Source organism: Barbus barbus (assembly GCF_936440315.1).
Source record: "Barbus barbus genome assembly, chromosome: 16".
Taxonomy (NCBI): domain Eukaryota; kingdom Metazoa; phylum Chordata; class Actinopteri; order Cypriniformes; family Cyprinidae; genus Barbus; species Barbus barbus.
In genome coordinates this window covers 19598096-19621764 of record NC_136744.1, presented here as the reverse complement: position 1 = coordinate 19621764, position 23669 = coordinate 19598096, and the positions used below count along the sequence as shown (strand labels likewise).

The following is a 23669-nucleotide window of genomic DNA, read 5'->3' as shown; positions in this document are numbered from 1 at the left end:
ACCTGAAAATCCAGAATCCGCACCACAGGTATGTGCAGCCTTTTGCCCATTTTGGGAGCCATGATGTTGGAGAGGGTCTCCTCCAGCTCCTCCATCACAGGCCTGTACTCTGCACTCAGGGTGCTTTGAGAGCCAAAGCCTCTTTCCAGCATCATCCCTAAATTACTTGTAGCCAGTGAGGTCTTACTGTCCCGGAGATCCTCTACTCAGGAACAAAAAATGGAAACATTTTAAATGTGTAATTTCTACCACCAAATGCACCATAATTGCAAAAATAGTAATGTCTTACAGCTGGGATAGGATAATGTATTTTTAATATTAAAATGTACACACTTCATTTTTAAAAGTGAAACTATGAAAACAGATCATGAGAAATATGTAATTAATTGGAACAATATGAAGACATACGTTTGGGTTGGGACACTATAAGCTCCACTTCATCTGGGCTGCTCTGCAGTATGGCAGCAGCTATGTTAAACGTCATCCCCTCTAGACTGATCTTATTCAGAGAGATCAGCCGACCACCTAAACACAAATAAAAGAAAATAAGTCTTTTTCATTTTTTTTTTTTTTTGGCATAAAATAGGGAAAATGTTCAGGATTTTACCGGGTCTGATTCTGCCGTCCCTATCAGCTGGCCCGTCGGGAACGATGGATGCTATAAAAATTCCCAGATCTAACTTCCCTGTGTTGTCCTCCCCGACTATTACAAAACCTTTTCATCAAAAGTGATACATCAGCATTTTGGAGCAAGATTATTGCAAATGCTTAACGTTATATAAACATGCATGTTCATTTTCACTCACCGAAACCAAGTTTTGGATCCTTCTTTAAAGTAACACAGATGATTTCTCTCTCTGGGGTTGTTCTTGTAGGTGTGTCCACTAAAAAAGAAATAAAAATAGATCATTTAAAAAATGTAATATAATAAACAAATTACATATCCACTTTCCCATGCTATTTTGAGAATAACTTTTATGTTGCATGTTATTAAGTTGAAATGTTGTTTATAATCAGCTCCCATAGATCTTATCATAGAAATATCAGCTACTCATTAAAAGTCAATGTCAAACTTTATCATTAAAACCAGAGATAGCTTCACTGTTTACCTCTTATAGATGAGGTGGTGGAATGAACCTCTGAGTCCTGCTTTTGCAAAGATACACTGGACATGATGCGATAGACTGGAGGACTGAAAGTTTCTGAAGGGCTGCAGGCAAGAAAGATCAACGCGATATGAGAGATATTTAGTTTTGAATTGAGATTTGAATGATGGGCAGAGCAGATCCATTGACACACCTGCTGATTCGGCTCTGGTCTTTCAATTCACTTGGGGTTCTTGATTCAGGAATGTAATTTACTTCATTCTGTTGCTGAATCCGAACTCCGATCTTTGCTGAGAGGTCATCGCATGACTTGCTCATGGAGTCATTCGGTAATCCATTCAAACCTATATTGTTGAGCACAATCTCCGAGCAAGACAGCTTCTTTATCTGATTGTGTCGAGCGCGGCATATTGATGTATATTTCGCCACGTTGTCATCTAGGTTGAAATATAACAGAAATAACTAACTACAAGTGGACAAACAAACAAATCTTTGTGTCTGATGAAACAATGTAGCTAACAAAAATGATCAAATAAAAATGTTTTTCGAGTCCACTGAAGCATAACATGCTCGTTGGAAAAGATAAATATATAATTTGTTATGAATTTTTTTTTTATTAAAAGGACTCCACTGTATATTCAACTTCAAACGGATCTGTATACAGAAAAAATTCTGCACACCTGAGGCTAAACAGTAGGTCAGCTGACGAGAGGTCATCTCACTGTGAAACTTGTGCTGGGCTGAACAGAGGTTCAGGAGGTACTGTGCGATCTTTGAACTCTCTGTCACAAATGAGTGCTTCTTCCCACTCGGGCTGCACTCAATGGTAAATTTTCGTCTCTATGACAGGATTAATGGAGAATTATTAAAACCTTAACCCAAAACATCATGAACTTCAGATAGCATGTTACTGAATTTCACAGAGTATCAAAAAGAAAAGACCTAAACACGCTATAAGCCACACAAATAATAAACTTACACTTGTTGAGAGACTGTCTGTCTCTGTCCAGTGAAATTTGCGGCTTAACACACGAGAATGGTTCTTGACTTCATAAACCATAATTCCTTTGGCACAAATTCCCAAAACCAGCTCTCCAATAATAGGTTTCCTTTCACGGGCAGCTCTGTGGAACAGCACTCCATACTCTGGCAGCTGTTGTGCAATCTATAAAGGCAAGAAAGACACAGGAGGTACTGACAAACTATGATCAAATAGCCAGATGTTTGAACAAAACTACTAACTTGTTTAGTTTTATGAGCATTACAAGAGTAATTTTAGAATGAGTGACTCTAACTGAAGGCCAAAAGAAAGAACCTTTAAGAACTCCATCTCAGCTTCCTCTGGAAGCATGTGGGCATTATTGGCATGTAACCTTGGCAACTCCTCTCTTAAACAGGGCAAGGCCACTTTCTCTATGACTCTCTTAGAGACGTACTGCTCCATTTGGAAATAGTTCTTCCCATAAACCTGAAAAAGTTAGTGTGATATCTCAACATACAATCTAGTTAGATCTGTTGAAAGTTCAAATGTTCATTAATATCTCACTCACTTCAGGCAAATAATCTCCAAACTCAGCCTGCAGTGCTAATGCAGCAAGAAACAATGCAGTCTCCTCAGTACAGTACACTCTGTCCTCCAGAACGTCCCTCCTCAGCTGGAGATAGTATTGGTGTCGTGTAAGTCTATGCCTTTAAAAATAATTCAACAAAAATAAACAGTGAGCATTACTAGCTCTGCAAATATATTAGGTTTAATGCATTAAAGACCCCATGAAATCATTTGACAAGTTTGTTTGTTAATTTTCCAGGAAGATAAAGTCTTCTTTAATGTGTTCAAAAGTTTGGGTTTAGTACGTTTTTTGGGGGGGTTTTTATATACATTTTTGAAATCTCTTGTGTCTCGTATTTTCACCAAGGCTGGATTTCATTTCAAATAACTTTTCTAATTTAATATATTTTAAAATTCATGGCCATGATACATTTCTAGCAGCCATGACTCCAGTTTTCAATAACATGATAATCCTTCAAATATGCTGGTTTGGTGCTCTTCTTATTTTTTATAAATGTTGAAAATGGTTGTGCCTAATTTTTTCAGGATTCTTGGATGAATAGACCAAAATTTTATTATAAAAAATAAAATAAAAAATCTTTTGTACCATTATATAATAAATTATAATTTTGATCAATTTAAAGTATCTTTTCTGAATAAAAGTACTCATTTTGTATTCATTACTGACCCCAAACTTTTGAAATGTAATGTTTATACACTACGTTTGTTTTTGGAGTGCACTACTACATAGACCTCAAACCTGACAGACATACACTAAAACTCTGATATCATTGGGTCTATCTAAATATCATGCAGATGCAAACCATAAAGTGCCATTTACAAAGAATGCAGGGCAGCGGAATGGAAAAAAATGGCCTAGAGACACAAATTTTTTAAAAGTTTAGAATGGCGTGTCGTGTGAGGCACTGTAAATGATGCAAAATCATGGCAAGCACAATGGCCCGTCAAGTGCATGAAAACAATGGAAAAGCAGCCCAGTAGAATGCAAAAACATGTTCTGTGCACATACAATATATAGGAGATGTCATCAGGGAAAAATTTGACACGGAGAAAAAGCATAAATGTCGCAGAAGCCACTTTCTTCCAGTAATCTGGGGCAACCTTCGAGATTTTTGTCTCAGGGTCCAAAAAGAAAAATTCGCCATCTAAGTGAGAAAAAAATTTAATTAATGCTCAATGACTTATGTAAGACAGTTAAAAGTGTACATTACAAACACTCGTTCCTTTTACAGTCATTAAACCACACAAGAGCACACAAAGGTATATATAAAGACTGAATTACCATCAATGAAAGCAAGGCCAAAGTAAAAGTGCTCCACAAGGTTAGCATGTGCCACAACCATGTCGAAGACATCTCTCCCACGGGACTTGATGTCACATTTCACTGCCACACACTGTTCATTTGGCATGATCACGTTAACCTCCCTTTGAGACAAGCCTGACTTGCCTTTCTTTGACTGTATCGATCGAGAGAGAAAGTGAGAAGAAGCTAAATATACAGAGACAACCTTAGTGCAATAAAGCGGCACAGAAGTGCTGAACACTTAAAACTGAAATGCATTATATATGTAACCAAAAACACAGTTTACCACTATAGATCCCGGTAGCTCTAAAACTATTTGAGGTTCATCAATCATCCTGGTAAATTCAGGTCCAAGACTCTACAAATGAAAACATGGAAACACGCAATTAACAACATTGGATGCAGCATACATATTTTTGTACAGCATAGATGCTAAGCACATTACCTTAGCTTTCCTTTGGGAGAGGCTGACTGCAGACTCACTAACAGTGATACAGGGACTGGAAGGTCGGGCTTCACCCTTTTTGGGAACGTTGAGGCATGTACTTTGTGACAGCCAACAACTTGTGCTTCGTCTGTGGTGAAGCCCCAGTGGAATTCTGGGATAGCATTAGCGATTGACATTAACAGCACTAATAGCTACTAGCCTGATAATATATTTAGAAGTGCAAAACAATACTACTAACCTGTTTGAGCCCTGATAGGATGTGGTCTGACTAGGTCTACTGAGAGACCAGGTTTTCTGTTGGGAAATTCCTGGGGAAAAAATCAGCTACACTGAATATTGAAATATTACTGTATGTCTAAATGCTTTGCAATAAAGAGAGAGTAAAAATTTAATGAAATAACATGCAATTTTTTATTCAGCAACAATGGATTCACTAAACATCTAAACGTGATATTCACTACTGTTTAAAAGTTTGGGGTCATCAAAATTAATATTTTTATTCAGCAAGGATGCATTAAATTGATCAAGTGTTACAAAATGTTGTTCTGTTAACTTACTATCCATTAAAGAATTTTGAAAAAAGAAGAAATGTTTCTTGAGCACCAAATCAGCATATTAGAATGACATATGAAAGATAATGTGACACTAAAGACTGAAGTAGTTGCTCCTGACAATTCAGCTTTGCCATCACAGAAATAAATTACATTTTTAAATATATTAAAATACAAAACAGCTATTTTAATTGCAATAATATTTCACAAATTTACTGTTTTTAATGTATTTTTGATCAAATCAATGCAGTCGTCGTGAGCATAAGAGACTTTCTTTAAAACCATAAAAAAGCTTACAGCCCTCAATCTTTTGAATGCTAGTGTATGAGCTTACCTTGCTTTGGCTCGGAGTCCAGAGACAGTCTGCGAGTCTCTCCTGAAGCTCCGTTCCCCTCTGTATAACCAGGATATGGTCCACGCTTACCTGCTCAACAGAGACCTGATCACTAACCATATGTAAGGCATACTGCACATCCACTGTATACACAGCAGTTTATACTGCACATGGTTGCACAAGTAACCTCTGGAAAACAGCCAAGATAAGATCACCACGCTTTATATTACAGTTTGTGTTTAAGCATCAGCGCTTTGAGCCTGATTACAACCTTTTGTAATCCCATGTTCGGTTTAAGTTAAACCGTTAATCCTATTCTGGACACTATTTTATTGGTGCGGTGGTGCTTTCTTACGCACATGTTAGTCAAACCTGCAGGTTTTTACTAATTTAATTTTAAGGATAAACATTATAATCCAAGGAATATGTTGGGATTACCACTGAAACGGTTAGTTAAGGACAGCGTTCTTATGGACAGCGGTCATATGTGGCATCAACACCCACTTAGACTTGTTATACAAAGGATCTGACGTGCACAGATTGTAACATGACAGGCTAAAACTCTTCTATAAATACCCATTGCAACAACTAATTTGCATAAGTATCAAAACATCAAGTCACATTTTACATGCAATATAAACATTTTACACATTAAAATAATTAAAATATAAAAATGTAATAAAAATATAAACAATTTAAAATATAAAAAATAATAATATTTAGCCTATATGGTTTTCATACTTAAACTTATTTGGCAACACTTCTTTACAATTTCACAACTATAAGAACATAAGAGGAAAACATTTTGTGATTCAAAGGAATTCCTACCATGTAGTCTTTCTCTGATCATCTGACTTTTCCCACTCAACTGTACAACATTTTCAGTTAAAGCAGCTCGATCCACCTGGAAATGAAATCTCATGAACTTCTTGGCTATTTTTTTTCTAAATTGTGCAAGTGAGAAGTGTTTGAGGTATAAATGATATGCTTTTTAACTCACAGAGTCTTGGAAGACATCCTCTACCAGCTGTTTGATGACTTTGTTGGGAGGAGGCAGGAGAGATGCTTTGTGGTGTGATTCACACACCTCCAAGATGGAGTTCAGGTTGGCTCGTCGATGGGCCATGTCCTCACACATGCTCAGGAGAAGGCAATTCAGAGAGTCACTTAGCTGAATGGGCTAACCAAGCAGAAAACACAATTATTTTCAGATTGAACATGAGAAGTGTAATATAGGCTAGCTGCCTTATTCTTCACTAGCATGGCTTGTTCATCAATCTTTATCTTGATTTACTTTATTTTTACTCAAATTTCTGTGAGACTGACCTGGTTTTGAGGAAGATGATAATCAACTGACCAATACAGAGTCATCCCAAGAGAATACATGATTATCTGGAAGAAACGACACATAAATTACATTTCTCTGAGCATTCAACTGAAGCACATTTTCTAAAATAAATTCAACTTTCTTTGGGACTAAATTTCGCGCTAGGTGATAAAAAATGTCTATAAAACATGGTGTTAAATAAATTGAGAATAGTGAGAGTAAGTTTCTTTTCACTGCGTGTCATATGACCTCTTCAGGGCGACACTAGAACGCTCTGCGTTTCCCAAAAGCATCGTACAGTAAGTTTAAGTACATAGTAGACCCATAGAAACAAATGGTTCAACGATCAACTAGGCTTACGATGCTTTTTGGAAAAACGCAGCCCAAAGCATTTGACAGGTCATTTATTCCTTAGCTTGTTTATGAGGGTGTGAAAATAAATAAATAAAGCAGGAATACAGCTAACTGGACCACAGACAGTTTTCCCTCTCCGTCTCTAAAGTGCACTATTCCTATATTGCTATGATTTTATTAGCAGCATTCTCTGACGGAACGTGAACTCTGGTACATTCTAGCTGTTCCAGCAAGATGGTCCTCACTACAGAACACAAGATCCAGGGGGCGAGGCTGGATCCAGATCCAACTCCTCCCACCTTACATATACCTAAATCTACCAATCTCCACCCCCTGGATGTGGATCCAACCCCGCCCCCTGGATCTTTTTTCTGCAGTGAGGGGCGACTGGTTCCAGCTGTTGTTGTTTGTTTCTTTTGCAAGCAACGTGAGAGAAAGTGAGAGCCTTGCTACGTTTACGTTATATTCTTTATTGCTTTTTTCCTGCCAAAATGACTGAGTTCTTTTGGAATAATTAATTATTTCAGAATCTAGGAACAATTACTAAACAACAATGTCAGGCTTTAATCTAGCTACCGCAAGCAACGTGATTAATATTCATGAGCCTATCAGACCTTAGCTCATAATATTTTAGGCTATTACTAGTATTTTGGGTTTGTTGGTATCATTATGTATTATTATTAGAATTATTGTTATTTACAGAAACACTGAATTACATCTCAAGCATTACCATGTATCTTCGTAAATCAGTCATTTTATGAAGAGAACCTGATTTGATTTGCAAAGTGTAATGTATAGGCTGTTGGCATGCATCACTGAATGAAACTGACCTTCTCCAAAGCTAGTTTGGTGGAGATGGCACGGCCTTGCAGCATCTCTGGGGCTGTGAAGGCACACACCTCATCTGTCATAGCACAGTTCTTGAACGCCAGCGTCCCAGTCGCGGACAAGAGTAGTGATGCAGGAGTTATAATGTTGCAGATATTGTGACCTAGAAAAACAGATCCACATTCATTAATTTTTCATGGATTGCACTCTTCACCATCAGGAAAAATCAACTAACTTTAAGGTCAGCGTTTTACCTTTGTAGGAAAGGTCTAAGAGGGATTCAGCTGAGCCCAGCAGGAGCGACCACACCTCGTCCTCTTCCAGCGGTCCTCTTCTGGCTTCCAGCACCTCAGCGAGGGTCACAAATGTGCTGCTCATCCTGCGGAATCGCGAGACAGATACCTGAGAAGGAGAGACACAAGCTAACTGGCTGATGGAGGTGGAGAGAAATCAGCTGAAAGAGGAGGATGGAGCCTAAACAAAGTGAGCAGCAGGGACTCTGAGCTCATCACCAATGTTTCATAAAAATATTGTGTAATACACATTATTTATATTGTGTGATGTGTAACTCTAAATCTGTCTACAATTACCATTTTTTGTCTTTTGCTGATTTAATTTCCAGCTATCAAAGGAATAAGCTTAGGCAAGAATGTGCCAGGTGTTTTGCATAATCACTGGTGATTGGATTGTACTTCAGAGGACACATACAAATACATTTCTTCCCAGTTTCTTCCATTTTCAGAGAGAAGCAAACTGAAAACAGACTGATTTTAATTTACTACATTCGTGTTTTATTATCAGTGAATCTGACGCCCCCCAAAGTTTAACGCCCCACAAATATGCAGAGATGTCAATGATTTTAAATGATTTCTGCCACTTTTGCTCCAATATTAAATATCTTTGTTAAAATATCTATTTCTAATCCACATCTAAATCTTTATTTCCCCTGAACAATAGAGATAGTTTCCTGGAGTCTTTTACAGTACGGGCATGAAGTAAATGGTTTGACATGCAGTAGATTTCTAATGTTCCAGGAAACAGTTGTGACAATTGCACTCACAGTTTAGAGAATGTTAAGACTGTTTCAAAAAATGTGCCAAAGCCATTTGGAAAAACTGTACGTTTCCCGGTCTGTTTAACTGTAACTACTCAAGAAGGACGCCAGAGGGAGACATTTCACATCAAAAACATGTCCAGCACTAATCAATAATATGTGCTTGACGAAAGAATGTTCATTTGCTTCCACTCTTTTTGATGTAGACGTTCATAAATTTAAATTGCTTGCAAGAGCAGAACTGAATTTACTATAACTAACTCACTATAGTAAGTGACTTATTATAAACACATTCTTTGGTATTTATGAGAAATATAATTGAATAAAACAATAGAAAAGTCTACTTTATTAGTCTTTTTTAGCTGGTCTTTATGGGTTTCCTTTTGCTGTGATGTATACATGAAGTGATGTGTGCCTGGTCAAAGTCCACAAAAAATTAAAACAGTATTGCCTTTCTAAAAGCATGTGGATCGTGATTCATTAGTGCACATTATTTTTATCCAGTCAATTCACAAGTAATTAAAATCAAATCTTATCCTACACATTTTCACTCTTAATCACATCACAAGTAACATAGTCAGATGCTGTTAATAGAAATTTTTGATTCAAGTTTCAAAGCAAGGTAACAACAAGCAAATGCACTGAATATAAAGAAAGTTAAGGATTACAGTAATCTGACATGTGATGTGTGGGACATAATCTGATGTCCATAAAAAGACATCCGGACCTGGATACTGCCAAGGTACTCCTAGTGACTGCTCAAGTAAATGTGCCAAGAGATGTCACCAACATCAGCCATTAAGACTTAAGAGTCATGACTCTTCTTTTTTTTAACCACATTCTTACTATTATTATAATTTCAGCATGTCAATGTAAAATACTACACTGCAATTAATGGCATAGAGAGCGAAAAAAATTCAAGTTTCTCTTTGTTTCAAATCAAGAGGAATTTACTAAAATGTAAAAATAATAATAAACAAATAAAGTAAAGGCTATATAACAACTCTCATAAATGAGGATATTGCTGTAATTACTGTTGTAGCATTGCTTCTTTAACCGTTTCACGGCTATTTAGCACTATATTTTCTTTAATCTGAAGAGCTACTTAACAATAAGACATCTACGTATATGACATCAGAACTTTAAATGCTGTCAAAAATACATTACAAGTAAAATTAAAAATGTAATTTATATTAAAACATTTACATTAAAAAATATATTAATTATATTATATATATATATACTAAATGCATTTAAATAAGAATGAGTGTAATGTATTTTAAAACCTTACGTTCAGTCTGTTGTTGTTTGGTTGTCTTGAGGCTTATATTAAACTCGATCAAGTCTGGGTGCCAATACAGGGAGATTACAACATCTAGTTAATTACACAACCTGGGTGTTAATAGGCCGACTCAACACCTTTGTAAAAAAGGACATATTAAAATACGGTAAACGCAATAATCTAAAAATATAAGTAATTTATGGATGGTTCTCTGCCTCAATATGTCAGATCAGTCAAAAAAACTAATGTTTGGGCTGGACACATACACACAAAAATGTACCAATGCAATAATGAGCTTGAACTCCAAAGAAGGTTAAGCAGGACAGATGTGTAAGCATAAGTCTGAACGTTACAAGAAGCCTTGAGTTTCTTTTTGTGGCAGACATAGAATGCTTTTTTTTTTAACACACAAATGCTAAAAACACTTAAATAACCATTTCTGTATACATATATATGTGCCTCTAAAATTTAAATAAAAATAAAAATAAGCTTGAGCTCAATCAGACCATTAGTATCTAGGAAGACATGCATTTTCTCATGGACTAAGAGAAAGAAATGACACTCAACTCACTGCATTCCTTCAATAATCAAATCCTAGTATATTCTGACAAACAGTGTAGCCTTTATGTACAAATACTAAGAGGGGCACATGAACACTGGTTAAATCTAAACTAAAAATATCAGGAAAATAAAAGTAATTTTTGTTTTTATATTCTTCTTTTGTATTCTCTACTGACTGAGAGGTTCTAGGCTTTCCCTGTCCAAATAAAAATTCTGAGATATACATAAACTAATCACAACTCAGCACTGTAGCATTTTAATAGCATTAACCAATATAGCTGACCAAGTCATGGCAGCAGCATTAATTAATTACAAACGGACTATGTTGTTAATCTTAGAACGTACAACTTTCTGAATTTTACATGAAGACAGATTCACAAAATTGTACAAATTATAACTACTAAACGTGATCTATCATCTTAGGAATACGAGTAGTTTTTACCTTCTAGCATTCGATGTCTTAAGGTCCTGATCTCCCTCTGATGCCTTCAGTCCACACACTTTAATCCTGTGGATCACTACATGTTTCGTATACCTTCTGTTACCAAGTGCCTCATGTGACTCAGCTATGCACAATTTCCAATTCAGCATACTGTAGTACTGTACAACCATATAAAAATGCATTTGCTGATAAACTGCTCACATCTAAACACTAAGAAGCATCTGATGTCTGTGGGACCTCGAAACATTTTTGCAAATTGAACAACTATTCTTAGACCACAGCTAAGAGCTCAATTGGATTAAATGAGCACTGACAAAAGAGGATGAGGAAGTCTTCAGGACCTTTTTTTTACTCAACATTCTAAAAACAAAGTTAGAAAGCTGTCACTAGGACGGTACCCAAAGGTACAAAAGCTAAAAGGTATATTTGTACCTTATTTACCCCTAAATTAGTACCTGAAGTGTGCATATCAGGAGGGTACCACCACAGTTTTGTACCTTTTTTTTATAGCTATGGTCCTTTTATTTAGGCCTATATATTTAAATAGCATTTTATTTGTCCTTGTCCTTGTTTAGGCATCCATTATAATACATGCACAGAATATTTCTGATTGTTTATCATCACATTTCAAGTCCTGTATTGTGTTAAATAACATTCTGTAGTGAAAATTACATTTTAAAACATTTTTTGGAATAAAATGGCTGCTGACTCTTTTGTCTTGCTAAAGCTAGCTAGCATATGTATCTCTAAAAATACCCAAAATGAAACATTTGTACTTTTTTTTGCATCCTTTTACAGCTTGACTGAAGATTACACAGAATAAAAAAATGTATATTTAAACTATTGCTATTTACCTGTCTGTTTCATCTCAAGCTCATCACTGCCACTGTTGTCTCCTTGGTAAACAAAAACACTAACTTTTGAAAAAACTTTATTAGGTGCAGCAACAATGGACAGTAATCTTTTTTATTTATTTATTTATTTTATATTTTTTAGAGATTGATATAGCAATATTCACGCAAGAAATATTAAAAGGATTTATGATTAATTTACTCTTTGTATAGGTGAAAAATTTTAAATGTGTATTTTTAAATGGATTTTCATATTCTATGAATTAAAGTATCTATCTGAGTGGGCTAAATACTGTATGTTAATATCTTTAAAAGGATGCACAACATAGGCTAATTTTGATTAATATTAGGCTATTAACAGATGTAGATTCACAGACAGACAGACAGATATAATATAATATAATAGAATAGAATAGAATAGAATAGAATAGAATAGAATAGAATAGAATGCTGTATCTATGAATAGACCGGCGTGATGATGGCACGGAAGCGCGTGGGGGTTTGGTGACTAGAGCGCATGTCTTCCGCAGCGCACGCGAGGCCTGCTGCCAGAGGAAGAAAGCGCTTTCAATACGCCGAGGTTATGTTATCGAAACCAGCAGCCATTAATAATCGATAGAGCTTTCACCACATCATTTCTGAAGAGTCCGGGTATTTAAGTGGCATTTAGGATACAGACAGTGTTTATATTTTAATCGTAGCAGGTAAGTGAGCGGTAAGGTGGTTTTAATGTGTGCTATTGTTTCGCCGTGGGGGAGGGTGTGTGTATACATCGCAGCTCATTTTCTTTTATTTGAAACCGTAATACGATAATGTCGCCGTTTTGAATGATGAGGCTTTTTAACGTAGCGGCTAATAAATGAGCCGGGCTCCGTGGGTTACATGAGATCGCTTACAATGCTATTTGTCAAGCTGCTCGCTTTAACAGCCACCCAGTGTAATCATACTGCGTGTCTTTTCTGGATAGTATTGAATCAGGAATGTAACATAAGAAAGGCTGAATTACTTATGGCTGTAGCATGTGCACTGATCACTGTCAAAGACTTGACAAAAAAACTATACATTGTTTCTTGTGTATATATTGTATCTTACTGGCCTGTGCTGTCATATAAATCGGGATGCATATATTATCAAAAATGTAAATTTTGCTTTTAAATTGCCAACAGGTAATTAGATTGATTTCAGCTTGACCCCAATTTGTCCATTAGATCTATTTGATGAGTCAATTGTTATAGTTATTAATGGAAAAACAACAACAACAACTGTGAGCCCTATGTTTAGGGGCATGAACAACCCATAAAAGTTTGTGTCTTAATCAAGATTTGTATATAGCCTAGATATCAAGCTAACTAGAAATTAGCTATTTAATTAGTGGGGGGGTTTTTAGCCATTAGTCATTATGTTATTCATTTTTACCTTTTTATTAGTGAAGCTGTCCTGAATACTGTATTTTATAAACAATTTAATTACTCGAATGTGGTTTCTATTCATTTCTCTTATTGTGCATACTAATACTTCTATTTTTCTCTTTAAGAATGTTGTGCTAAGTTAGTAGCTGTGAGTCAGTGTTATTAGCCTGGAAGTCTAATATTTGGCGCTGATTAAAATGAGAAATTGTTTAACTTGATTAACTGGTTTGTTTGGGTGCTTGATTGTGTAAATATTTATATTGGCCTGTATGTAAAAAAGTGCTTGGTAATTTATTTATTTATATTTTTTCTTGCTTAATTATACACGGTTACAACTACAAATCAAAGCTTGTCTAGAATGAAGTTTTGACAAAAGTCTCTCTTTGTTGCTATGGGTCCAAAATGCAATTTCTTTATGCTTTCATATTTGGACATAATCCGTGCTACTTCCTTTCATCACAGTGAATTGTTACTTTTAATGTACTTTTAATGACGACGTCTCATGAAAAAAAACATCCCCGATATTATGCCATTTGAGGAAACCACAAAATATGTGGAAGCATTTTTCTGTGGAACTGGGTCATGCTGTTAGTCCTGCTGTTTTAGCTCAGGTTAAGAGCTATTAGGAAACTGCCCTACTCTTTTGTGGCATATGAGTCCCTTTTTATGTATGCGTGTGTTTCTAACAGCTGTATGCTCTAGTTATTTTCTTTTTGAAGGCACAGAGATAAAGCCTAGAGCCAAAAAGAGGTTTGGGACCACTCCTGTCCTTTCAGTTTATTCTGCTGTGCCAAGAAAAAAAGATACTCCAGGAAAATCATGTTGCAGTGATGAAGATATCACAATAGTTGCAATATTATAGTGGATTTTGTTTTGTTTTTATGGTCTAGGTTTGTAAAAGTCTGCCTCGTTCGGATGCTCACACTTCGGCTTCACCATGAACAAAAATAAGCGAGAAAAAGAATTCTACAGCGTAGATGTGGGAGATTCAACATTCACAGTGTTGAAGCGGTATCAGAATCTAAGACCCATTGGCTCGGGTGCTCAGGGAATAGTCTGGTATGTTCTAGAGCTCGTAAAATCAAGGACATTACACAATCGCTGCATGTTTTCATCTGTTTCATGCATCCTTTTCTCTTTTAGCTCAGCGTATGACCACAACCTTGAGCGAAACGTGGCTATAAAGAAACTCAGCCGGCCTTTTCAGAATCAGACTCATGCCAAACGCGCATACAGAGAGCTGGTGCTCATGAAGTGCGTCAACCATAAAAATGTAAGTCATGACCCCAAAATGGCTCGTAACATGTTGCATGCAATGGGAAATCCAGCAGAGCATAAGCCGTCTAATATATATGCTTTTTCATTTCCAGATAATAGGCCTTTTAAATGTTTTTACACCACAAAAAACATTAGAAGAATTCCAAGATGTGTGAGTATATGTTGCGTATTTACACAGCAGCAAACATGCCAGACCCCAGCTGATACCCCTAATGCTCTCTCCCCTTTCTCCCACATCCACACACACCCCTCCCCTTCTTCTCTGCTCTCTCTTACACCCCCCCCCCCCCCCCCCCCCCCATCACACCCTCTTTTTTTTGTCCCGCCCCTTCCCCAACGACAGTTACCTAGTAATGGAGCTGATGGATGCCAACCTCTGCCAAGTCATTCAGATGGAGCTGGACCACGAGCGGCTGTCCTATCTGCTGTACCAGATGCTGTGCGGAATAAAACACCTCCACTCGGCGGGGATCATCCACAGGGTCTGTGCTCTTTAGCCTAAAGCCTGTCCGCCTAAACAAAAAGACTGCCGTACGCAGCCAAGGTTGCACTGACAGCGAAAAGCTTATCAGTTAAGGTGAGGGAGGGGGAGGGGTTTCATCCCCTGGGCTGATTACAAAAAGCCAGACCTCTGCCTGCCTGACTGCCTGACTGCAGCTGCTGCTGTGGACTGCATTGCGCTGTTGAGGCAGGGACGTGTTGAGAGGCGACAGGAGGGAAGCGATCAAGTGATCCTCAGTAAACATCGCTGTCCCGTAGTCCCGTTTCACCTTGACTTTACCTCTGTCTCATACAGTGTGCTGCTTTTGTGCAGATATGACTGGAGATCTTTAATACAGTGAATCTCGTGTTACTGCACAAGGTCATGTCCCATGAATGGCGACCTTTGAACATTTTAATATGCAAATTTCAATTGCAGCCATGGATAATCAAGCGTTAAATGAATAAAAATGGTTTCACTCTGACAGATCTATCGATAGGTGATGACAAAACAGAGGAACACTGAAAGGAAATAAGTCATCTTTTTCAAGGTTAATAGTGTGGAAAGACTTGTTTGTTGAGAGTGGAATACAGATCATTAGTTTTAATACTCTTTAGCCCTTGGAAATATACTGTATTGTAGTGAAACCAAAAATAGTAAATAATGTTGCTGAAAAAAAATAGTATCTAAAATACTTTCTAAAGCCCACACAATTTATAACCAATTTATAATATATTATCAGCATAACAGTTTGAGTGGATAATTGAACTGACACAAATTTCTATTTCAAATAAATATGGTTCTTTTGAACTTGTATCTGTATGTAAGAATGTGACACTGAAGACTGGCCTTATGGTTGCTGAACATTAAGCTTTGTTATCAGGAATAAATTACATTTTAAAATATATTAAACTATAAACAGGTGTTATAAATTGTAATAATATTTCACCATAAATGCAGCCTTGTTAAGCATAAGACTTGTCAAAACTATTTAAAAATCATACTGACACCAAACATTTAAGCAGTATGTCACAATTTTTTCAGTATTTGTATATAAAAAAAATTAAATACCAACATTTAGTTTTTCTTTTTTTTCTCTTCTCAGGTTTTAAGTTGTCTTGGGTCTTATTTACTCTCATGAAAAAATGGCAAATAATATTCTGTCTTGTGATTCTTTAGGATCTGAAACCCAGCAACATCGTGGTAAAGTCAGACTGTACCTTAAAGATCCTGGATTTCGGTCTGGCCAGGACAGCAGCTACGGGTCTGCTGATGACACCATATGTGGTGACACGTTACTACAGAGCCCCTGAAGTCATCCTGGGAATGGGATATCAAGCGAATGGTCAGTGCCGCTGACAAGCTGCAGAATGCCTAGTTGGCACATCCTATGCATGCTTAATCAATATCAATATCATCCTCGTGTTACAGGTTTCATTTCACGCTTTTATAGGCCTCTCTAATGCTTTCCTTGCACTAATAGCTTTGCGGTTTCAGCACCAAAATGTTACGTAAGATTTGTTAGGAATTCTTTCTTTTTTTGTTTTCACTTTGATGAAATGTAAAGCCTGTTCAGTGTGTGATGAGTAGACAATGGCTTGGTGTGTTCATTCATTTCTTACCCAAACTATAAGGAATAAAACAAGCTCTTATGCAACGGTACAAAAATACTAACACCCCCTGACTTCCTGCTTAACTGTTTTCTCTCTTTCCCTCTGCTGCACGCGCTTAGTGGACATTTGGTCTGTGGGCTGCATTTTAGCAGAAATGGTCCGTCACAAAATCCTTTTTCCTGGGAGGGACTGTATCCTTGAGCCGTAAAAAGTAAAAAAAAAAATATGCATAATCGACACTAGAATTGTCTGTTGTCATTTTGACAAACTGCATTTTACTCATGGGGCACATAATGAGCTAGATATACTGTATAGTCCCTCGCTAGTTTGGCATTAATTTAATGAAGATTATTTTACATTGTGTTCTTTGTTATGCATGCTGTATGTTAATCAAACACTGGTTGATTGTGTTTTGGTTATATCTCTCTCTTTTTTTTTGCATTTCACTCCCTTATTTATTTCTGTGAGGGGCGGGTTTCACTTTCCAGTTGACTTTCTGGCTAATTTTGGCATTAGTTTGGTGAACACCACTATTTTGAAGGGTTAGTTTTGTATTTTTACTCAGACACCTGCTTTTTTATTAGTTGTTTCTCTTTGGTACTTGTTCTAGTTTCATATTAAATCATATTCTCGAAATTCTTTTTAAAATAATTTTTTGTTGCACTAAACTCAGTTGTATGTTGGTACTAGTTTTGATATTCATTCAGCCATTCTAGCTGTTCTGTTCTCTGCTCTTGTGATAAGGGAGACGGGCATCCTTGGTGAGCATAAAAGATGTTTAAAAACATTTAAAAAATCTTTCCAATTCCAAACGTTTGAATGGTAGTGTATATTAGAAATTTGGGATCTTTCAGGTATACCACTTAGGTCAAGGGTGGCTTGATGGTGTTTGAGAACACATCGTCCCAAAAAGCCTACATCAGGATTTTGATGTCATCTGTAAAAAATCTAAATCTGTAATACTGTACAACGTTTTTTTCCTTCCATCATAATCAGTTAATGAGTCATTGTGAGTCACGACATGAGTGTAAATGGTCAGGCCTGTAATGCACTGTGAAACTTGTTTCCGGTTTATTTATAGTATTGCGATTTAATTATTCTGTTACGTCTGTGCTCCATCCTCACTGATTTTCCATGCTAGACATGGCAGATCCTGCATGACGCACATCACTCTTCTTGCCATCTGATTTCATCGTCATTTTGTCTTTTGTCATTTTGCCTCCCTTTTTTTAAGCTCTTTGTTGCATGCTAATTTCACTTTCATTTAATTTTTCAGTGGATGTGTGGTCTGTTGGCTGTATCATGGCTGAAATGGTCAGAGGTAGTGTGTTGTTTCCAGGTTCAGATCGTATCCTTACCTGTCTATCGTGTGCCATCCATTCCATGGTCATCACTTCTCTTTATTAAACACAATACTTTTCCCATGGTACACACGGCTTTTAGGACTAAATAGACTTAGCATAAGCAATCAAAATGAATTGGTTCAATGTACAAGATTTATGGAAAGCTTTCAAGACAATCATTTTAGATATTGTAGGCCTGTTTATACTTTTCTTAACCCTTTAATGCCTGAAGATATTGATCAGTGGAACAAAGTCATAGAGCAGCTGGGAACTCCATCCCAGGAGTTCATGATGAAACTTAACCAGTCTGTGCGGACCTATGTGGAGAACAGGCCACGGTACACTGGATACAGCTTTGAGAAGCTCTTTCCCGACGTCCTGTTCCCTGCTGATTCAGAACACAACAAACTGAAAGGTACATCTGTTTGAAGATTTAAATGGGTGACATTATTTCTGTAGTATTTTACTTAATTAGGCAGCTGTGCAATTGCCGCTTGCAAATGTGTGTCAAAATGTTAATATTAAAGATTTTGTCCATTATTTAACACACATTTGCAGAACAAAAACAACCTAATTCGCAATTCTAATCATTTCCAGTGCATGCACAGTGAGTGGCCTGAATAATCTGCTGTATGGTTGAGGTGACATGTCAAGCCACTTGAGAACAACTGAAGTACCATTAACACTTTGTACTGGATGTGATTTTGTTATGCAGCGAGCCAGGCGCGGGACCTGCTGTGTAAAATGCTGGTGATGGATGCATCCAAACGAATCTCTGTGGATGAAGCTCTGCAGCACCCCTACATTAACGTGTGGTACGACCCAGCTGAAGTGGAAGCGGTGAGCTTTTGTGCATTCACACACACCAATTTCCAATCCACTGCCGTCAAGTACACATGCAAGCTCATTGTAATTTTGAAGAACAGTCTACAAAAATAATGTTCTTTTCCCAAATCATCAAACCAAGGGCTGCAATTTTGAAACCTTTTTATCAAGTGTTAAATTTTTTTTGTTATTTCTAACAATAAATTTGCAAACTAAATAAAGTTTTTAAAAATATTTTTGAAAGTGGTCTCTTATGCTCACCAAAGCCTCATGTATCTGATCAAAGATCAGTAATTTTGAAAATAACTGTTTTTTGTTTCACTGTATTTTAAAATGTAATGTATTCCTGTGATGGTAAAGCTACATTTTTAGATGTAATTACTTCAGTCTTCAGTGTCACATGATCCTTCAGAAATCATAAAAATTCTGCTTAATGTTTTTGATAATTGTGATACATTACGGGGGGGTTTTTTTTGTTCAAAAGAACAGCATTTATTTGAAATAGAAATGTTTTGTAACATTATAAATATAATTTGCAAAATAACTATTTTCAGCAATGTAAGTCCTTGCTGAATTTAATATATTTCAAAAACAAAATAAATCTTACTGACTTCATACTTGTCAACAGTTGTCTATCTAATAGTTCTCACAACACAAACATGAAGTTTGTGGCTCTTTTTTTCCAGATAAGCTCATATTCAACACATTGATTGTTTTTCTCACCAGTATAATTGCGTGCTTATCTTTCTCTCTTCAGCCACCTCCACTCATCACAGACAAACAGCTCGATGAGAGGGAACACACAGTGGAGGAGTGGAAAGGTGGTTTGTTTTTCTACCTTTTAAAGTTCACAAAGTGAAATCTGATGCAAAAGGAAAGTGTCAGAGGCTGAGAACGAACATGATTTACCCACTGCACACGTGAATGAAATCTTGTCTGCAGGGGTCACCTGATTGAATAGTGTTAATAAGCTCCTCAGCATGTTTAAATGTCTGACGGCAGTTTCTTAAATTAGAAAGATTGATATTTCTTTCAACTCATGGAGCGTGTGCTGTCAACTTGAACCTTGCCAGTTTCCATGACTTAGTTCATCTGTTCAGCGTATGACAGTAAATATCTAAGTAACAATGCAACTGACTTTTTTCAGCTGCATGACAGTAGCGCAGCTGTTTTCAAATTTCCAATGACAAACTAGTTTTTCCAACATGTAGTGTGCCGATGCTGCAAGTTCCTAAGAGTGTTGCAGGTTTCGATTTATTTTAGTAAATCAGTTCATTTGGGGAAAAAACAAAACAATTGGTTTACATTTCAATCCCTTATTTCATCCATGTAAATTAAATGCTGGTGTTCATCACCATGTTTTCAAGTTATGATATATTTTTAAACCCAAATTTGTGCTAAACCGATATATGTACAACGTAAATATTTATTTCCTTAAATGGCTTATTTAGATTTAAAAAAAATTGTGTTCTTTCTCTCGCGTTATATTCCAATTGTTCTTTTTTTGTCGTCTTCAGAGCTGATCTATAAAGAAGTCCTGGATTGGGAAGAACGGATTAAAAACGGTATCATTCGAGGTCAGCCTTCCCCTATAGGTTAGTAAGATGATTTTCTCTTAGTCTAATGCAGATTGTTAATTATTTTTTAATTAAATTGATTTTCCATTTGCATAGACTCACACATCATGTTTGGGTGATCTAACTGACTGTTGTGTTTCACATAGCACAGGTGCAGCAGTGATCAACGGCTCACCCCAGCCCTCCTCATCTTCCTCCATCAATGACGTCTCGTCCATGTCCACAGAGCCCACCGTGGCTTCAGACACGGACAGCAGCCTGGAGGCCTCCGCGGGACCTCTGAGCTGCTGCAGATGACTATCACCTTCCCCTGGAGTTTCTCTGTGTGTGGCATGGTATCAGATTTAGGCCAGTCTAATACTTTATTTCGGCCGGGTATGGCTTTTTTGAGTTCCGCTCTAGATACTGTAAATGACTACACAGTTTTATCTTTTTAGCGACAGCCCTAACAGGCTCAGCCAATGATAGTGAACTCCTTAACAAATCTCTTCTTTTATAAGCTACATTTAGAGTATTTTGTCATGTCGTCGTAGAGTGATTTTTGGAAGGTAATCTGTAAAGATTGAATTGTGAATATATTTTCTCAAATTAATTTATTTTGAGTCTTTTTCCTGGTCAATGTATAGTTTCTTGGTCACTTGGGATATGAAAGTCTTTAGAAACAAGTCCATATTAGTATTTTACAATGGACATAACCATATTGCACAAATTAATATCAGCTATTTAAGTACATTTTAACAACTTGCCTGAGGTGGCATTTTCTGGGTCATGTTTTTGCGCAGCACATTTTATTTAAAATTTGTACAGTTTCATTTAGATATAACAACTCACAACATCAAAAAAAAATATTTTTATATGTACATTGATTTATTTTACCAGGCTGTTCTTTTTTCATGAATAGTTTTGCTGCTGATTGACTGTGAAATGTGACATGCTTGTGCATATGTCTCTGGTGTTCTAGTTCTTGTCCTAGTCCTAGTTACCTAGGATTTCAGCACCTTTTTTATTTTTTATAATTATAAAAAGATTGTTTTACCCCTTCAAAATCTGCTTATAGAACAAGCATTCATTAGCTGTGATTGTATCATTGCATTTTGCAGTTTTTGTCTAATATTTTTCAAAAACCTTAGAAAAATTTGATTCGTGACATTTGAGTCAGAAGTTTTCTGTCCTGGTAGAGCACACATTTTTGAAATTATTATTTGGAACACCAACAAAAACGTCTACACTGGTTAATTTCTAGCATATTCCATTAGAGTTGTTAAGCTACTTATTTATTTATTTTTGTACAACAGATCTCTAAGATTGGTTTTACTTTTTTTTTTTTTTTTTTTTGCTTCTCCCGTCAGGTTGGAAGGTCTTTAATGGCATGTAATGTGCTGTAAATGAACGGGACCTACTGTATTAGGGATTGACCTACTGTACGTATATGTGCTTTGTAACTTTTGACATTGAATACTGTGGCGCTCCACACATTATTTGATAAGAACTTTAAGATATATCAGGGAAGTGGGTTAGTTTTACATTTGCTTTCGAATGTGAAGGTGAGAGAATGTTGAATAGGCCTGAAGTTGTGGAGTAGAAAGTGGGAATCTGAATGCTGTTGACGTGGAGTTCAGCCCATTGGATTTATTTACCTGTGCACAGGGTAAAACAGAAATATTTTGCTATTACTTTATATTATTGTTGTTTTGTTTTAAGTGCTCTTAACAGTGGCAATGATATTAAGCCCTACATACTTGCCTGGGAAGCCTGAGCCTGCTGTAACTGCAAAGAGCAAAAGCGTTTAGGCACGAAACACAAGAGCCGTTTAAAGGTCGAGTCTGAACTACCTCACACTTGATGCCATACAGCTCACATTTTACAAGTATTACTGTAACCATGATTTCATTTTATTTATTTATTCAGAAAAATAGGAGTGATCAAGTGTCTGTATAGTTTGAATCTGTGAGAATGTATTGTATGTATGTGTATGCAATTCAACAAGTGTGTCTTTGTTTATTCTAGACTGGTTTTTGTTTCCCTCAGCTTATGTGCAGTAACTCAAAGCTGAACAATGTACCGTGTTATTTCAGACTCGACATCAATGCGAACATTTTTGGAAGGGTTCTGTCCATGTTTTGCTGTTTCGAGAAAAAGAAAAGAGAATAATAAAAATGGGGATGAGAAACTTTTCCTCTCCAATCTCAACGATGGGCGGTATCTTGCATGACCTGCTTAGCATTTGATTTTAAGTCCAAAACACTGTACAAGAACTATAGGATCATGGTGCTGGGTTTATTAGACTTCACAAACTGATGCAGTTGTTTTATATTAGGGTTAGCAGATTACCACCTCATTAGAATGCACTGAAATGCAACTGTGTTAACATCATAACTGGAAAAATGGAAATAAATAGTTGGACAATGGATTTGCTTGTGTGTGTTGATTTTTTCCCCCTCCATTATTGTCCCTTCTCCAAGAACTTATACTTAGTTTATCTTTCTTGACCGTGTACAACTTTATTTAACTTTGGAAACTGTTGCTGTTTCTACATAGATTATCAAAGACTTTGAAGGGTTACATTATTTACTCACCCTCATGTCATTCCAATTCAATTATACTTTCATTCATCTTCAAAACAAATTAAGGTATAAAAAAATGATTTCTGTCCCTCTTTTGAAAGTCCATTCCACCAAAACCTTTGACGCCTTTTAAAAAAAGTTCATAAAGGATATTTATTTGAATCAAGTGGTTTAATCCAAGTCTTCTGGGTAGACACAATTGCTTTATATGATGAACAGATTTACTTCATTTGCTTTTATTCACATATAAACACTGATCAGAGAACAAATATAAAGCACATGAAATATAGTAAATATAAGCTCAAATGTACATACTTCAGGCATTGAAGTTTTGGTAGAATGGACTTTTTTTTACTGGAAATACAGCAAGCTTTCAGGTTTTATTAAACAAAATCTTCATTTTTGTTTTGAAGATGAACAAATGTTCAGACAGATGAGTGTACTTAACAGAATTTTCATTTTGGGGTGAATTTGAAATTTTTGAAGTGTTAGAAATCAAATATCTATTGCACAACACAGTTATCAGCGAGTATATGATTCAGTTTTTATATCACTCATTATTTAACAT

The 23669-nt window shown here is 36.4% G+C and overlaps 2 protein-coding genes across 5 annotated transcripts in view; one reads left to right on the top strand and one right to left on the bottom strand.

Annotated features, from left to right (window-relative positions):
• Positions 1-8199, bottom strand: part of LOC306882755 (FERM and PDZ domain-containing protein 2-like) — a gene marked incomplete at its 5' end in the record, with an annotated part of 30535 nt that extends 22336 nt beyond the window's left edge. The window contains 21 exons of the mRNA XM_079437620.1: positions 3-202; positions 409-525; positions 608-715; positions 807-884; positions 1110-1210; positions 1300-1543; positions 1787-1946; positions 2086-2271; positions 2422-2574; positions 2657-2795; positions 3686-3821; positions 3959-4133; positions 4266-4337; positions 4425-4578; positions 4666-4735; positions 5313-5402; positions 6141-6216; positions 6313-6492; positions 6639-6704; positions 7824-7984; positions 8076-8199. Of these exons, the coding sequence (XP_079293746.1) occupies positions 3-202; positions 409-525; positions 608-715; positions 807-884; positions 1110-1210; positions 1300-1543; positions 1787-1946; positions 2086-2271; positions 2422-2574; positions 2657-2795; positions 3686-3821; positions 3959-4133; positions 4266-4337; positions 4425-4578; positions 4666-4735; positions 5313-5402; positions 6141-6216; positions 6313-6492; positions 6639-6704; positions 7824-7984; positions 8076-8199 (2790 nt within the window). The remainder of the gene's footprint in view (positions 1-2; positions 203-408; positions 526-607; positions 716-806; positions 885-1109; positions 1211-1299; positions 1544-1786; positions 1947-2085; positions 2272-2421; positions 2575-2656; positions 2796-3685; positions 3822-3958; positions 4134-4265; positions 4338-4424; positions 4579-4665; positions 4736-5312; positions 5403-6140; positions 6217-6312; positions 6493-6638; positions 6705-7823; positions 7985-8075) is intronic.
• A 4298-nt stretch (positions 8200-12497) lies between these two features.
• On the top strand, positions 12498-22946 carry LOC306882528 (mitogen-activated protein kinase 8B). 4 transcript variants are annotated; one of them, XM_079437220.1, is made up of 12 exons: positions 12498-12715; positions 14311-14479; positions 14564-14693; positions 14791-14849; positions 15042-15180; positions 16359-16524; positions 18069-18140; positions 18368-18550; positions 18851-18975; positions 19718-19781; positions 20478-20555; positions 20689-22946. In XM_079437220.1, exons 2-12 carry the CDS (start codon positions 14358-14360, stop codon positions 20832-20834), a joined length of 1284 nt encoding a protein of 427 aa, XP_079293346.1. In that variant the 5' UTR covers positions 12498-12715; positions 14311-14357; the 3' UTR covers positions 20835-22946. The 4 variants fall into 4 exon arrangements, with proteins under 4 accessions (XP_079293346.1, XP_079293347.1, XP_079293348.1 ...); XM_079437221.1 differs by lacking the exon at positions 18069-18140 and adding an exon at positions 16912-16983 and having other exon boundaries at positions 12515-12715; XM_079437222.1 differs by having other exon boundaries at positions 12515-12715; positions 20684-22945.
• Positions 22947-23669: the final 723 nt, after the last annotated feature.